We start from the raw sequence: 16,236 nt of genomic DNA on the forward strand, positions 1-16,236 counted from the left end.
TTTTTAGGAGGAGGTCCTCGAGCCACAGTTGGGCCCTACTACTGCACGCGCCTGGTTGCGTCTTCAAAAACGAGTCTATCAGCCTTTTCCTTTGAGGTGAATTTTCATAGCTGGAACACCTTGGTGCGCTCCACATGACTGTTCCCCCCAGAGGTAAAAGAAAAACAGTTCCAGCGGAGGACAGATAGGAGAGCAGGGTCAGCACTTCAGAAGAAGTAACACTGCTCATACCCAGTGAAATTTCCAACGTAGACAGGGGTGTAATTGTATATGAGGGCTGCCGTCTCTTCCTTGCGTTTGATGAAGTGGTGCAAACTTTTCCTGGCTGCGAACAGGAAGAGACGGACAGACATTTGTTGACAAAATTCTCAATGTACCGTAAGCTGGATTCTGCTTTTATGAATGGATTCTGCTTTTACAAGCACAGATGTGTGCTGGCATAGACCATGCACGCGATCCCCCATTGAACCCCATTTACACAGATAACAGCACTGAATGTATTATTCACAGGAACATTTCATAACATTCTCAAAGTGGTATGGGCATGGTCTCACATATGGTCACTATTATGTCATGGAAACTACATGAGTAATTTCCAACACGTGTAAATAAAGCCAAGCAGCGTGCGTGAGTGAACTCCTCATTCCCAAATTTCTCAGTCACAAAGATTGGTTTTACCTTCATTGACAAAAAATTCAGCAAGTAAAGATGACACTCGAACAGCATTCTTGGAGTGGGGGAACTGCAGTTTGGGGTCCCACTGAAATCGATTTACTTCAGGGTGCCACTGTACCCCATAGAATGGGTATTTCCTTCCTTCAAAACAATGGGACAATAACGCAACAAGATAACTGTCATATTATCAGATAACATTATAGTTCCATAGTTAAAATTTTCTTATATTTTACAACCGTCCAAATGAACTGTTTCAAAATGAAATGCACTGTTTTAAGGCAGAACCATTACTTTTTATTTTTTGGTGATTGAGGATCATACCATTTGAAAAACACAAATGATTACCTTCCATAGTTGAAACAAACTCAGCACCATTTTCTGCTACGTTTGTGGATAGGATGGAAAAGAACGTCTCCAGTTTCTCATTTCCTCTGAAATCCTTTTGAAAAACACACAATCACATCTTGACTTTAGCTGATGCCAATTACTTCATATAGTATATTGTCTAATTTCAAATATAAAGTTGAAAAAAAAAGTGTCGCACTTTGCATAATCTGTAATCGATTTACACTCTTTGGTCCAGCACTCTGAAAGTTTCAAATTAATTTTGGAAGTGAAGCCTGTTTTCTGTTTTTGCATTACAATTTCAAATATGTAAGAATATTCTAAAATGACCCCAGGAAAATGTTTTAATATTGAACATATTGATGAGTTTCACAATGAAAAACAGGAACAGCAAAAGAGCACATATGTGCTCTACTTTTCAAGAACAATTCAACATGGTCACTATCGTCAATGCTAGAGGAGAGCCGTTCGGTTACAGCTGCAGTACCAACACTCTCAACCATCTGCTGAATACAATGGCATCACTCAAAGCACATTTATGTGAGAGGAAACTCACATTGTGAAAAAAAGACAATAAGACAAAACATTTTCAGTGACACAACTTCCTCTGGTGTCTCAAGTGCTATTGAACCAGGCTGCAAGGTAGGCAATTTAATTCAGGCACATCTGATTGTTTGAAACAGTGAGAGGTATGATGTCACAGTGGCCCAGCTGCACGGCAGATTTCCCCTTGTGGGGTTTCAGGAGGTCCCAGGATAAATGTTAAAAACTGTTTTTATTGTCTCACCCCAGCACCGGGATTACAAAGTTTCCTTTCATTGAAATTTCTCCAATCCTCTGCCTCATGATACTCACCCCACCTCCCAGCTACAAGCACATTTAGGTTAATCTTATCTCGGTTTTCAGCTTCAACTTTCTAATGGATTCCAACTGGAAGATGGACCCTAAGATCTGACCCACTTCTCCTGACACTTTCAAAGGTCTACCAATCAGGGGATCAAAGGACACCTTTGATTTCCATCATCTTGGGTAAGGCCACCAACACAGGCATACTGCCACTGATCACACCCATTATGGAAACAATCACTCTGAACGAATGGGGCATTTTAAAACAAAATTCATGATATAACTTATTGGAAAGGACACCCCTGATAGGGGACGCACACGTATACATTGGCTATTTCATGGCACCCACCTTCTCAGTGACGCCATAGTGATGGAAATTCCCCGTTATATTTTCTTGGGACAAAGCCGTCAGCAGCTCAGCTGAAAAACCTTCAAACATGCGACTGGATGGAGCCTCTGATGGAGACAGATAGCAGATTCTTACTGCACACCTGAATAATAAATCTGTTGTTCATGTATTTACAAAATATAGGCTCAAGGTGCAGGGTGCATGGCGCCCTCTGGTGGTTAACTGAAGCTATACGTGTCTGCAGGAAATGCAAAGATTACACAGTCATTATTAAATCAGAAGAAAAGTTACAGAAATCAGTTTATTACCTGGCTGAATCTGTGTGCATCACATGTATGTGTGTTTTTGTGCGTGTGTGGGGAATGCCAGTGGCCCCATGTGCACATCCCTGGTGGAAATTTAAGCTTGGTTCCTTAAACTGGCTTTAAGCTGACACAACTGGTTTGACGCCGTCGTAGAAACGGCCAAACTTGCAACAAGAAGGCTGAGATAGCAATCGTCCTGGCAAGACCATGACCAGCTTGGTACAGATAACAGACCATCACCAAATTCCAGATTGCATCCAGGCTGAATTTTCCACCAGGGATTGCCTGTCCCCGTGTGTAGGGAGTGGTTATTCGGCAGTAACAGAGTGACGGGTACCGGTTGTCAGGTTGAGGGGCAGGGCCAAATTCTCCGCGGTTGTGTTGCTCAGCAGATTATGTCCCGCGACGAGCACAGTCAGGAGCTGGAACCCCATGCACGTACCCCATACGGGGAAGTAGTCTCCCGCATCATTGGCCTGGAACAAAAGAACAAAAAAACCAGCCTGTGTATGAGAATCAAAGGCTGCACCACTTCAGTATATCAACTGGTTATACTGTATGGTAATTATGCTTGTGCTGAACCACCTGCACCACCGCTAGCGTGAAAGAAGAGTGAAAGAGAGAGTGGGGAAAAAAAGAGAGAGAAAGAAAGAAAACGTGTTTATTGGGACCTTGGTTCAGAGTGCTCACCTCTAACGCCAGCCTGTAAAAAGCCCGAGCAGCTCTGGCGTAGTCCGAGGTCTCCAGGTTCACTGATCCGCCGATGAACAGCATTCTGGGTGAGAGGAAGGCCAATGAGTCACACACTCGTTATTACCTCTGAGTCAGGGGTGGCATTATCATCCAGCCGTCTGGGCTGCGTCAGGAAGCAAGCTGATAAGGGGGCAGTGATTGAGAGATGCACACTCTTTATTTTAAAAAAAAAGCCCACCTCCCCCCCTCCCCCAAAGCATAGCTGATAGCCCAATTAGTCACACGTAATTATCACAGCCCGTGGGGTTCATATTTAATCACTACAGCTAAAAGCTATACAAGGAAATGATGAGACACTCAGATGTGTAAAGGGTGGCAGCATTGAAAAAAATGATAGGGGAACTGGCCTTGCAACCAAGGCTATAGGTTTGATTCCCTGGTTGGCCACAGCTGTTGTACCCTTGAACAAGGTACTTAACCTGAATTGCTTCAGTAAACATACAGCTATATAAACGGATTGTATGCACAATGCATGTAAGCTGTCTCAGGTGCTCTAGATAAGAATGACTGCGAAAATGTTATGATGAGCCGTCTGCTGCTTTGCTTTGCTCTGATATTAGGCTTTTAACACACTAAGTAATCCATCACGTATAGTACTTTATCGCCAGTGATGGGACTGAATGTGGCAGACCTGCTGTATGCATTTTTTGGGTCAGAGGTGAAAATGAGTTTTCACAAAAGCATAAATAAGGACTGGCTTCTGTCGGAGAACTTACCCATTAATTGATTTGAAGATCTTCTCATATTCAGCTAAGCTCTGATTCAACCTTTAGAAAAGAACGGAGACAGGCTATTAAAAAGAAAAAATAAATGAAAAGCAAACATCATAATTAAAACATTTCCATGGGATCGCGACTGAAAACTTTTTTAAATGAGCATATATGCATTTTGTTGTTGACAGATAACATTAACTACAGTACAGGAAAGTGAAAGTGTGATTCAATCTTGAGCCACTTCTTTTAAAAACATGTGTGACTTCTCCAGGTGTACGTTAGTTATAAAAGGCGTTTTGCTGTAACTTAACTGTCCAATCTCTAAAAAAAAAGAAAAAAAGAAGAAGTAATTCCTACATGGATCAGACAATGTTGATGAAAATACCCTCAAATTAAAGCTAGCAGTCTGCACTTCAACCTCACATTCACCGTTTAATCTCAAATCCAATGTGCAGCAGTACAGTGCAAGACCAGAAAGAAATGTGTCACTGTCCAGATACTTTTGCATTTAACTGCAAATTGCACTGAATATTTATCTGACAGATGCCCTTATACAGAGTATCTTATTAAGCCATTGGGGTGAGAAAGTTGACAAGCAAGAGACATGACATGCATACCACAGGAACAAGAAAAACAAGACAGGCATAGTTTGACTCATACTGTCAGAAGAAGATATGTTATGGAAACACAACACCATATCCTTCCTCTGAAGACTGACGAGGGCCTGCAGCATGTTGGATGGTATCAGTTTCTGGCTACAAAGACGTGGCATATAGTTCATGCGCAGGTTCTAATACATTTATATGACTTCGGTAGGCACAACGGATATTCTATTCTAGTTCATAGCGCTCCATCAGAGTTGAATTTGCACTGAACAAATGCTGTGGAGAGACCTGGTATACAGTAGCACCATGTGGGATTTATATATCTCGAAGCCTCCTGGGTCTTACCTGATGGGCATCACTCTGCTTCCCCCCGATTCCACGTACTTCACATAGGAAGCAGGTATGTAAGTCTTTCCCAATTTCGCCATGTCCTTATTCGATACTTCCTGAGTCAAAATCCCTATGGATAAAGTGAACATATCCAAGCGCCGCGTGTATGAATAACTGCTGTTCAAAGTTCAAAGGACTGACACAATAATTCTTACACCGTTACTAGGTAGGCAATTTCCCCCCAAATATTAAAAACGTTACAGTTCAGCACATGACATTTGTGACCAATTTAATTATCAAGGGATTTTTCAAAATAATTCTATTATTCATAACGGTACTTTTCGCCATACTATTACCTACCAATAATCGGCCTGTTGTTTACCGGTGAACCAAAGGCTGCCGTTGACAAAGCTACACTCACACCTACGGCAAAAAGACGCACGAAGGCTAGCAGACGTCGCATTTTCTCTGGTTCCCTCTCCTATACCAGCTCCTCTGCATAAACTAAAAACGTAAGTTATGAAGGTGAGAATTCGTGACGTGAGTTATTAGCTTTAGGAAAGGAACAAAAAAGGAGTGGCTTAGAGTTTAGAGGAACCAAAACCGGCGAGTCCGAAGATAAATTCAAAAAGGAAGTCTGGAAAGTACAAAGCGGTTTACTGTACTCATGTGCCGAGAGTGTTTTTGCTGTGTAAAACTGTGGAGTTCCCATAGGAAGCATAGGTAACGCTGATGCAAGTTATTTCTCTGAACGAACAACCGTATATATTCTCGAGACTTTGCCCTGTGAACTGACGTGGGCTACTGTTTCTCTGTCTAGCGCTGAGATGTGGGGCAGAAGTCAGGACTCAGAGTACGCTACGATCATTACCGAATGATCAATGCAATTTATTGGGGAATAATAAGAGTACGCTTAAAATAAGGAGTCGAATGTGCAATGTAGGATGTTATGAGCAGTGTTTATTTTTGGATTACTACACAACTCATTCCTGCACCTCAATGCATTCCCCATACTTTGCATAAAAGAATGGTCTCGCATTCATATCTCACAAAACACAACCACATGTCACAAGCATCTGTCAGATTTTCTTGGCAGAGACAGTATGCACGGGATGGATTGGCCACCCTGCTCACCTGACATTAAGCAGAGTACCCGGGGACACTTAAAGTGGACCAGGCAGGTACTAGGACCATGTACAACTTGCTGCCCAACATGTAGTACTTGTTGAGTGTAAAATTATATTAAGCAAAGTAATATTAAATAAATGTGCACTGCGCTTGCACTGAGGGCACAGAAGATACAGATATTGTTTCTTGAAAAAAGCATTCCCTACATTAATAACCTTTGATTTGCTTTTTGTTTTGTATTGTGGTCATCGGAGATTGGGATTAATTCAATCTCAATTCAGTCAAGTCCAAAACAGTAGACCATAGATTGACCAAAGGCTATCTGTGTTTTCAGATGCATTCACTTCACACACATTATGTGGTGGGATAAAGGGGAAGCTCAGACTTCCTGGTGGTTAAAATGTGAAATGCTGAGGTTTTGTACTGGAATACCCAGAGTGTGCTGTACCATGGACTGTCTCCAAACATGAACTGAAATGGACACGCCAAACAAATAGGCCTGCTCTTGCAAATGTAGGTTTATTTAGGAACAGACTCAGAAATACTACAGTACTGTACGAAGGCACTTTGAAACTGCAAAAAATAATATAGAGATTTCAAGGGGGGAAGTTAAATTAAAAGATTACAAATTACGGTATGTTAAGCCCTGGTGGAAATTCCAGTTTGATGCCAGCTTGTATTAGAACTGGTCTAGCTGCTTTGGAGATGGTGAAGCTGGAAACAAGATGGTTGAGATAACATCCATGCACAAAAAACCATGTCCAGCTATTGGACGAGCATAGTGCAGACAGCAGACCATCACCAAGTTCCAGAGGGTGCCATCGGTTCCATCTCAGGCTTGTAGCTGGAATTTCCATCAGGAAGGCATGTCAGTGTCATGGAAATTGTTTACATCCATAAATAAAACATTTGTGATAAAGATATACTCATTTGAACAGTGAGCATTATGAAACTGACATATCAAGAAAGGTGTCCACTGCTGCTGACCTGCTGCTGACTTGCTTTAAAAAAAAAAAGCAGTTACCAGGTAACGAGACAATGCACCACATCAACAGTACTTAAGAGAAACCACATCAGAATGCAGTGGGGACATTCCACAGTGCAAACTGAGGTAACTTTTGTCTGACTCCCTCACCATACTTAATTATAAAAAGGTAATTATATAAAGGCTGTAGGTCTTAACAACTCCCCCCCCCCACCCCCAAGCAGTGGCAGTTTGTTCAATTTCCAGAAAAATCAGTCATTCAGTGCAAATTGTCTTTTTCAGTGTCATACAATAACGCAGGAAATACATTTTTCCCTTTGAGGAAACACTCAAAACATGCCGTCACCCACTCTAACCAAGCAGAAAGGAGGGTTGTGAGAACAAACAAAAAACAAAATGGTAGAACTCTTTTTTAACACCCTCTGGAATAGATATTGAGGTGCTGGGGATGGGACTAGCACTACACAGCAGGACATCAACTTCCCACTGTGTTCTGTAGGGCTCAGGTGAGAGTCTCATTGGTAGGCCTGAACTTTGCGATGTCATTGCATTACTGTGCGGTGCAACTTAATTTGGGCAATGTTTAAAAACATTTTGAAGAACTCCCATGAGTTCATCAACTTTAGGGAAACTGCTTGGTCCAATACCACTCAAAAGTGTCACAATGTGGGCATTGCACGTTGGCTGGTCTGCATTTGGCACCAGGCCTCTGAGGATTTCCTGGTATGCTTTCAACACCTAACTTGCATTATCCAAGACAAATACAGCCGCACTGTTGAAGCCTACCTCAAAGTCCAGCAGGCATTTCTTGGTGCCATCTATAACTGAACAGTAGCGGTACTACTTTCAAATAAAATGTGATTGTTTTTCCTTGCAGACAAATAAAATTAGCAAAACATAACTGTCTGTGCGTTTTCGTTCGATCCATTTGTGACCATAGGCATGCTGTCAGATGACTTGGCCAGTTCCTTTATACTGTCTTTAGCCTGCAGCACCTACTCTGCCTAAGCTGTTTTCCAGAGGGGATCGTCCTGCCATTGATTACATGCTTATTGAGAAATGTGTGTAATTTAGGGTTAACCAGCTTTTCAAGGGGAATGTTTGCACACAGAAACGCATTGGTAAAATCTTGGATGAGGCGCCTTGCTGACAGACGATTCTCCCCTAATTGTTGGTTTCTGTACATCAACACTGTAGTTGATGCCTTTTGTTGCAAATGCCAGTCTACTGTTGTTTTCTGTGATCCGCATGGATAAATTGCAAATATGCTGCAATATATTGAATTGACCCACATGCAACCTACCAGGCAGATGCTGGTACACTCGGTGGCTTAAAGACGTTCTTTTCTTTAACATTCTATCTACGTCTACTTTCCTTCCTCTCCATGGGGGTCACAATTAATCACTAATTGCGTGAATACCCAGGTGATTCAGGAGCTAATCCAGTACCTACGGGGACCCCACAAGCACACTGATTGTAACGTTTAAATCCCGTGCTTTAAATCCCGTGCTTTAAGTCACATGCTTTAAATAAATGCTGACCCTAGTCATAATCTGACCACTGCTTTAGTTTCTTAATTTCTCAGAACCTCCTTATTTGGGCCATGGCTTTAATTGTTTACCTTTGAACTTCTTTAACAATGGAAAGAGACCAATTTGTCTTCCATCTGGACACACAGACAGGCATGCATTTTTCACTCTCCACACTTTCTAAAATACTACCTTCTTCTCTTAAAAGAAACTCAGTCCCAAATTGCAGAGTGATAAAGATTTTTCTGTCAACAAGGATAATATTTCAAAGCTCCATGGTAATACAACTGTCTGGCTACAGTCCAACTTCTTCTATCCTTTTGTGAAATATGAGCTTTTTGCTTACCTTGCACCCACATGCTCTACCACTGAGGGTTTGATTTAAAAAAAAAGAATGCACAGGGCACAATCAAACTGAAAACAGTTGCTTCCTATACCAGAACCTAACAGTGCTTGCAGGATGTTAATTATTTAGCAGCGCTTAATTGAATCCATGCTTTTCCTAGCACATTGGGAGCAGATTAAAAATACACATGCTTAAAGCAGAATTTAAGAGAAGGCCGAGCATATTGGCAACACCGTGGTTTTTTTTTGTCTTTTTTTAATGCCTGAATTTCCCACGGTGCTCTAGGTCCAGCGGTTGCCGTGAAGGCTGCCATCTAGCCGAACGAGCTGTCGCAGGAACCCGCGGTTTGGGATGATGCCGCGGCGGTCCTTCACCGTCTTGATAGCCTCCACGAGAGTCATATTCTGCCGGATCATCAAGTACGCCAGCACCAGCGTGGCTGACCGGCTGACTCCGACAGCACAGTGCACCAGGATCTTCCCTGCGGAAACCCCAGGGGCAAAAGCGTAGGCAGCAACAAGGTCAGCGTACCATTTGACCACTGTACGAGGCAGGCTAGTTACTCAGAAGTTAGCACAAACTTACGAGTTGGCTGAGTTGCTTTTCACAAATATTTTTTCCTTTGTAAGCAATGACCTCAGACAGACCTAAAGCCACCTTTGGGTACATGAACCATCCACATAGTGTTCAAAGAGATACGCTACTCCCACATCAAAGGCCGCAAAACTCAGATTAATTACTAATTTCAAACGTACTGTGTTTGCGCCAACAGCAAGCGGGCACCGCCCCTCTCTCACCTCCGCCACTGAGAGCCTTGTGTATGAAGTCCGCTGCCGGGTAGAAGTTGACACTCATGTCATAATCAGGGGTGTCGTGCGCTTCCACACCCTCGTACGTGATGTGCATGCCCTCATAGCGCTCAGCACCACCTCGCCACTTGCTGTGTGCGCAGTTCAGGATGTGAGTGATGCCAAGCGTCGCTAGCTCATGACGATTTGCTGCTATTTCCCTGTAAAATTAGACATTCATATGCATACAGCGCATTAAAACTGGTGGCATCAAAACTATTACTGGTATATTACTTGAAATTGTGGAAATATTTTTTGGAAACAATATTTGAAGTCCTCCCTCTTTCAATTCTATAGTTTCACATATTAGGACATAACTAACCTTCAATATAAGCGTTAAGTTATAAACCAGTCTTTTGACAAGTTCAGTTTATACAGTAGTGCAAAACTCAACTGATCACCAAGATAAAGCCTGGGATAAACCTCGTCCGCGTGGCTGTTGATTGATTTCCCTGTGTAGAGGAGACGCTCAAGTTCGAATACCGTCAGCATGGGGGAGCTGAGGTCCAAATCTTGGCTTCTTGCAGATGTCGAACTGCTCCTGGACGATGTAGAGAATCTCGACACGTAAGACATTGTAAAGGACACCTAGAAAATACCCGTTTAAACGGGAGAAAAGTTAAAACTGTAAGTGAGGTGAGAAGTTTGACTAGAATTTTTTTTTTTTTTTTTTTTGCAATTTAGTCAAATGCGTAATTCCCATGTAGACCGAGTTAGACTTCGTCTCTTCGTAAAACCAATCACGTTTATAAAATAGTTTTTTTAATCAAAAGTTTTCACACGACCGATACATTTATACTACAAGCCCACTTTTGCAAACCCAGCCGTATTTTTTATATATCACCACATGAAATGAACTCATAAAATGCCATCATATCTGGTCATTCTATGTTCAGTGTCATTAGATACATGAAATATGACGATTAGCTCTGATTCTTGCCTAAATTATTTAGTTTAAAGTTCGATAAGCAAGTGATGTCTTTCAAGCTATTTACAGGAGCACAAGGTATTTCATTGCTACAAGTTCCACTTATCTCCGCTCAACGAAATACAGCCTTATTCTCGACCAGTAAATCCAGATAGCGTCATTATAAACTAACAGTTGCTGAGAACAGAGCATATATTCCAAACGCGTTGTTTTAAAAATAAATAAATAACCATAATAGCTTCTGTTTCATAAATGGTATTATTCCTACGTTCTTTGAGTTGTCAAGCAACACCGCACCTCACGCAAGTCCAGCCTTAATGGCCCTCGGTTCTGGGACGAACATTATTACAGGCAAGAGGAAGCCATGTTTTTCATAACGAGCATGCTATTTTAAGCGCTGTCTGTCAGAAGTCATAAGGCTTTATGAAGTATAAAAAGAAAGCACCATGGCCTCATTTCAAAATATAAATGCTGAAATTATTTCGACCAGGGCACCGCAACGACACACCCCAGTACACTTACTGTAAACCTCAAGTAAAACTCGCTGGGTGACACCCACTCCTTAACGGCATTGCAATTTTTCATATTGTTAGATAATGTAGCATCTGATACTGAATAAAAACGAACTACTTCCAAAATGACAAAATGAACAGAACACAAATAATAATACTTTTACTCATTCAGTAAAGCAACTGCTTGGAATTATTTTATCACCATAATTCGTGGGTATTGTCTCCTAGAATGCGCCTTATGGCAATTAATTCATTGCAAATCATTCTTAGTAGACGCCACCCTGTGTTGGAAAATTGCATTACATCTGGCACCACTGCTCTTTGTCTTAATCCTAATTTTTAAGGCTTCCTGTACACAAAGGTGTAAATAAGTGACTCATATTTAATATTTATAGTACTCCCTCTAGTGCCTCATTCATATAAAATATATTGTTGTGTAGTATTTTTTTATTAGTAAAGAGTCTACTGATATACATTTCATATTTTGCCGTAATTTGTAAAGATTATTCACAACACAAAGAAAGAACACAAAACAAACCAAACATTTTCTTCCATGCAAAGCTCCAGAGTGACCTTGTGTTTATTTTGTATTATGAAAAAAGCACCTGCCGATATCATGGCACTAATTTAACAAAATATCCTGGTGATCTGGTGATTTCAAAATAAAGGATCTAAAAAAATAAACCAAACCAAACCAAAGAAAAAAAAAAGAAATCTAAGAAGTGACTTTGGTGCAAGAAAATTTAAAAATGACATAGTGGGTACATTGTTTTTAAGTTTCAAAAGAGTTTCACTCTGCAACCCTCCTCCCATGACCACCTCAAAAATGCTTTGCATTAATGAGTCGGTTTAAAGGGACATCGCCACAGCTGACACCCGTAATCACCTTTGCTGGTTTGGGGCTATAAACCAATCAGGCATCACTCAGTGAGTCTGCTCACAACTTACGAAATAGGCTTGGAATCCCCAGTAAACAAAAGGTGGTGAATAAATCATAAACCACATGCCTAATAACGTGATGTTTTCAGAGGCTATACAGATCCTTCCCCAGCTTCAGTCCACTTTTATGCCAAAAAAGTTTTGAGGAACCATGTTGGCCAGGAGACAAGTCAATGGTGGCCAATCTAGTCCTATCGTGGCAGTGCGGGGAAAGTGAAGCTGTTGGCCTAGGGTTGCAGGGAGGGAGGAGGTGTGGGGGGGAGGGGGGTGGAGCAAGGGTTGACGTGTTCAACAGAAACACAGAAACAAAGACGGCCTTCAAAAGGCCTTCCTCTCCAGCCGGTCCAGGATGCCCTGGATCTTCTGCACCGCCTCCTTCCGGGCCTGTCTGACCACCTCCTGTCCATTCGTCTCCACGGAGTCCAGCTCCAGCAGCTCCTTGGTGAGCAGTTCCTCCAGGTACCGGTAGTTCTTGTCCGTTTTGTGGCCCACGAACTCGTCCACGTCCTCCTGCAGCAGCCACACCCGAGCCAGCACCTGCTGCACCCGGGCCAGGCTCGGGTTCTCGCTCAGTGGCGGGCCCCCGGGGGCCGATGGGGGGGGCTCGCCCTGGGACGGCTTGGGCTCCTGCGCCTTCCCGCCCTTGTTGTACATCTGCGGGGGCGCGCTGACCTCCGACGTCGGCCCAGGCGCGTTGCCCGAAGGTCGGGGCTTGGGTCCCATTGGCTGGTTTCGGTGGGGGTAGCCAGGATACTGCCGATCCTGGAGCACAGACAGAAAGGTTAGCTGACCAGGATACAAGATGCCAGACTGCCAGCACCTGGCCAAAATATTCTATCAATTTTAGAAGGACCTCATAATCTTACCCAAAAAGGCTCCCAATTAATTTTCATGATCTTCAGGTCTGTTCCTAATGCTTTGAATTGAACCGGTTTCGAAAAAGCTGGGTGAAAATGGCTAGAGTCACAGGGTCAGCCCTGGTATACCAGAATGGGAGTTTTCAATGCCAGCACATAACTGGCAGAAAACATACTGTAAGTTACTGCTGCATTAGACCCGCCCAAAGATGCAGCGGAACCAGTCTTTAAAAATGGAGCTGACTTAAAGGTAACAACAGATTTTCATATCTACATAGGATGAACCTTTGAATGGCCCAACCCCTTTGTGTTTACGATTTTATCATTGAATACATGGGCATAGTTTTCTACTGGCACACAAAACTCAACTAAGTCGTTGCAAAAAAAAATTTTTAACTGAGGTTAAAAAACAGGGCTTCACATGACATTCACGAGTGACTGCAAAGGATCAGATTTGAACTTCAGCCCTGCAGTGTTTCACTCTATAACAAGGAACTTTGGTCAAGCTTGTGTAAATCTGCAAACATTTCCATCTCGCTCCGTTTGAAACTGTGTGCGTGCACAGCATAGAATCAAATATGTGTGCAAGAACGATTTATAAATGAGGTCCCTTGCCAATTACAGCAGTGTTTCGTCCAATACGCTATCTAAAAATACTGACAAATGATTCATCCTGGAGGCAGACTATTTATATTCTGCAAAGCATCTAACCTGGGTTGTCCATCTATGCTGCAATGTTTCATACAAAACCACTGCTCAAAGGACAAGGAAATGTTTTCAGAAAATCAGGCAAAGAGGAATCGGGCGAAGAAGTCCATGCAAGATTTTTTAGATTCATTCCAAATTGTTTCCTAGCCTCCTTTTCATCAAATGATCACCTTATTTAAAGTAAAATAATAATTCTTAAAACAGGCAAAGAGCATGGGGGGAAGGAGTGGGAAAAACTGTGACCGGAATCACGAGTGCAGATCTCCCAAATCCACCCCGGAGCACAGCTTTGCACGCTGGCTCTGCAGCGAGATTAGGGGAGAGGGTGAAGGGAACAGTTTGGAACACACTGAATGCACTCATACAGAACGCAGTTCTGTTGACGGGTACCTTTGGATCATATGGTGGTACAGCAGGGCCGCTGCCCGGCCAGCCCTGAGGCTGTGGGGGGAGGAGGGGGCTCCCATAGTGGCTGGGTGGGGGCTGGGTACCAGGCTGCCACTGCTGCTGCGGGGCAGGTCCGTAGCCACCTGTGTGGGACCAGGCCTCAGGCTGGGGCCTTGACGGCAGGGGCTGCTGGGTCTGGTACGAGGGGTTCTGGGGTACCGAGTGACCCCCATCCCCGTAATGAGGGTATGGTGCAGGTGCATATCCAGGAGGCTGGAAACCCAATAGGGGAAAAAACAGGAAGAAGGTCAATGATACTTTACCACCTTTATATTAAAAACACAAAGGTCTCAGTCAGAAGAATATGAGGTTAATAATTATGGTAATTAAGTGGAGGAAACTGTCCAACCCACCCCTTGACAGGGTGGCATAGGGTAGTGGTGGTGCTGGGAGTGTGGCTGACATGACCCTCCTGTCCCTTGCTCAGGGCAGCCCTGGTTTGGGTAGGGTGGCTGCCTGGGTGGTGGCTGGTCTCCACAGTAGAAGGGGTTGGTTGGATGCAGCATACTCGTTGGGTACTGTCCAGGATTATAGACTCCATTTGGGAATCCTGGCATTGCCTGAAATCGAAGAGGCAGAACAGAGAGTCGGTGAGGAGATTCATTCAGGGAGCACACTTGAGTCACCAAGGATTTAACCAGAATCGGTGTAAATGCACAAGGATGTACCTGGGGATTATAAGGTGCCTGTCCATTGACCTCTGACCCAGAGGAATAAGCATTTGAATAGGGCCCTGCAGAGTGAGACTGAGGATACCAATAGTTGGAAGGGTAGCCCGGGTAAGGAACCGCTTCCTGCACACCATACCGGAAGACCGAAGACAAAAGTTACAATGTGACATTGTGGGCATCATGCTAAATACTTTGATTATAACAAACTTCCAACGCATTAAGCATCAGCCACAAAATAACGTCTGTGTGGATTCCTACACTAATCTCCGGTATCACATAAAATGATCAAGGCCATTTTGTGATGGGAAGTTATATAACCGTAATACAGAGTAGAGCTCTAGCTGGAGATAAAATTCTCTTTGAACGACTGGCCTTTCACAATGAACGATCCTAATCTGATATAAACTAGGATTTCGACCACAGCTAGTAGACTACAAAACTATACTTTTAAGCGGAGACTGTTCACTGAGAGATGAACGACAGAGATTCACCGAACGTGAATGTCGGTCCATTCACAAATAAAGGATAAACAAGCCTTAGGCAGCTACGGCTCAGAATCTGTCATTCAATATTTACGTTTTAGCAAGCTAGCTGGTTAGCTCGCAAGAAATTCAATGTAGCAAGACAGCGTACGTTAGATGACAAAACATAAACACTAGGCACATCCTTGATCACATAGCTAGTGGAAGGGGTAAACGAAAATATAGATAGGTAGCAAGACATTTCGTTTGAATAATAGCTAACAGGAAACTTCAACTAGATCGCTGCCAACAGGAAGGAAATAAACGATTGCATTCAAATTATATATAAACATTTTAATGCTGAAATACCGTACCCGGCTGCCAGTTACCATTGCGGTGTTCCAATTGTTATTTTCCGAGTTGTTATAATTTGTAGGCCAAGCTCCTTTCGGATTAGATTGCATTTGATGCATAACCCAGGCAGCGTCTCCTCCACTCCTGTCATTGCTGACCGAATTGTACGCCATTAAATCTGTGCTTTAAATTGTAGCTATATTCCTGGTTCAGGAACTACTGTCTTATTTCGAGATCCAGATTAGTTCTATGCGTTGTTAAAATAGACAGCAACGTACAAAACATTTTAAAACGATGTACCACCCCTTTAAATTCCAGCTCTTGGGTCTTCCTAGTGCTAGCTGATGATTTTACATAATAACATTTTTATTTGCGTCAGTGTGACGTTTATTTTCTGCACAAATAGGCGCTCAAGGATTAGAAACACATCCTGCCTTTTCGCCTGAAAACAGACCAATGGTTTAAAATGTAGTTTCGTATCATGTGATGTCACTACTAGTTAACTATTTTTTGCCGGGGATTTTAAAGGGGAAGTTGAAGTTGAGACGGAAGAAAAGGAGCTGTGTCCCTCCGAAAGATTCGAGCATTATTAACACTGTCTA

The 16,236-nt window shown here is 42.8% G+C and overlaps 3 protein-coding genes and 1 long non-coding RNA gene across 7 annotated transcripts; 1 reads left to right on the forward strand and 3 right to left on the reverse strand.

The window, feature by feature from the left end:
- Positions 1-11: 11 nt before the first annotated feature.
- Positions 12-5,696, reverse strand: LOC118237315 (gamma-glutamyl hydrolase). Its single transcript, XM_035435886.1, has 9 exons — positions 5,282-5,696; positions 4,937-5,051; positions 3,990-4,040; positions 3,211-3,295; positions 2,858-2,996; positions 2,216-2,322; positions 1,021-1,114; positions 679-816; positions 12-325 (listed from the first exon to the last, which is right to left on the reverse strand). The coding sequence occupies exons 1-9, from the start codon at positions 5,382-5,384 to the stop codon at positions 207-209; spliced, it is 951 nt and encodes a 316-aa protein (XP_035291777.1). The 5' UTR covers positions 5,385-5,696; the 3' UTR covers positions 12-206.
- LOC118237318 lies at positions 5,317-10,924 on the forward strand. Its single transcript, XR_004767147.1, has 2 exons — positions 5,317-5,433; positions 9,195-10,924. It is a non-coding gene; the product is annotated as an uncharacterized LOC118237318 (long non-coding RNA).
- On the reverse strand, positions 9,148-11,522 carry LOC118237316 (dual specificity protein phosphatase 26-like). 4 transcript variants are annotated; one of them, XM_035435888.1, is made up of 4 exons: positions 11,400-11,522; positions 10,152-10,345; positions 9,707-9,918; positions 9,148-9,390 (listed from the first exon to the last, which is right to left on the reverse strand). In XM_035435888.1, exons 1-4 carry the CDS (start codon positions 11,400-11,402, stop codon positions 9,191-9,193), a joined length of 609 nt encoding a protein of 202 aa, XP_035291779.1. In that variant the 5' UTR covers positions 11,403-11,522; the 3' UTR covers positions 9,148-9,190. The 4 variants fall into 4 exon arrangements, with proteins under 4 accessions (XP_035291779.1, XP_035291778.1, XP_035291780.1 ...); XM_035435887.1 differs by lacking the exon at positions 11,400-11,522 and adding an exon at positions 11,208-11,391; XM_035435889.1 differs by lacking the exon at positions 11,400-11,522 and adding an exon at positions 10,983-11,197.
- Positions 11,523-11,739: 217 nt separating this feature from the next.
- On the reverse strand, positions 11,740-16,050 carry bag4 (BCL2 associated athanogene 4). The gene is made up of 5 exons (XM_035435885.1): positions 15,655-16,050; positions 14,817-14,942; positions 14,502-14,708; positions 14,092-14,361; positions 11,740-12,898 (listed from the first exon to the last, which is right to left on the reverse strand). The coding sequence occupies exons 1-5, from the start codon at positions 15,805-15,807 to the stop codon at positions 12,455-12,457; spliced, it is 1,200 nt and encodes a 399-aa protein (XP_035291776.1). The 5' UTR covers positions 15,808-16,050; the 3' UTR covers positions 11,740-12,454.
- Positions 16,051-16,236: the final 186 nt, after the last annotated feature.

The sequence above is a fragment of the Anguilla anguilla genome, chromosome 10 (genome assembly GCF_013347855.1).
Source record: "Anguilla anguilla isolate fAngAng1 chromosome 10, fAngAng1.pri, whole genome shotgun sequence".
NCBI lineage: Eukaryota > Metazoa > Chordata > Actinopteri > Anguilliformes > Anguillidae > Anguilla > Anguilla anguilla.

What these genes read in the sequence shown, in the direction of transcription:
- LOC118237315 (XM_035435886.1), bottom strand. Translation starts at nt 5,384, where the DNA reads ATGCGACGTCTGCTAGCCTTCGTGCGTCTTTTTGCCGTAGGTGTGAGT. An exon ending in AGCAGAGTGATGCCCATCAG is followed by an intron (nt 4,041 to 4,936) that starts GTAAGACCCAGG and finishes TCTTTTCTAAAG; the next exon opens with GTTGAATCAGAGCTTAGCTG. An exon ending in TTTACAGGCTGGCGTTAGAG is followed by an intron (nt 2,997 to 3,210) that starts GTGAGCACTCTG and finishes CTTTTGTTCCAG; the next exon opens with GCCAATGATGCGGGAGACTA.
- LOC118237316 (XM_035435887.1), bottom strand. Translation starts at nt 11,270, where the DNA reads ATGAAAAATTGCAATGCCGTTAAGGAGTGGGTGTCACCCAGCGAGTTT. An exon ending in AGTTTTACTTGAGGTTTACA is followed by an intron (nt 10,346 to 11,207) that starts GTAAGTGTACTG and finishes GGTATTTTCTAG; the next exon opens with GTGTCCTTTACAATGTCTTA. An exon ending in AGGCTTTATCTTGGTGATCA is followed by an intron (nt 9,919 to 10,151) that starts GTTGAGTTTTGC and finishes CTAATTTTACAG; the next exon opens with GGAAATAGCAGCAAATCGTC.
- bag4 (XM_035435885.1), bottom strand. Translation starts at nt 15,807, where the DNA reads ATGGCGTACAATTCGGTCAGCAATGACAGGAGTGGAGGAGACGCTGCC. An exon ending in CTATGCCACCCTGTCAAGGG is followed by an intron (nt 14,362 to 14,501) that starts GTGGGTTGGACA and finishes TTGGGTTTCCAG; the next exon opens with CCTCCTGGATATGCACCTGC. An exon ending in TACCACCATATGATCCAAAG is followed by an intron (nt 12,899 to 14,091) that starts GTACCCGTCAAC and finishes TCTGTGCTCCAG; the next exon opens with GATCGGCAGTATCCTGGCTA.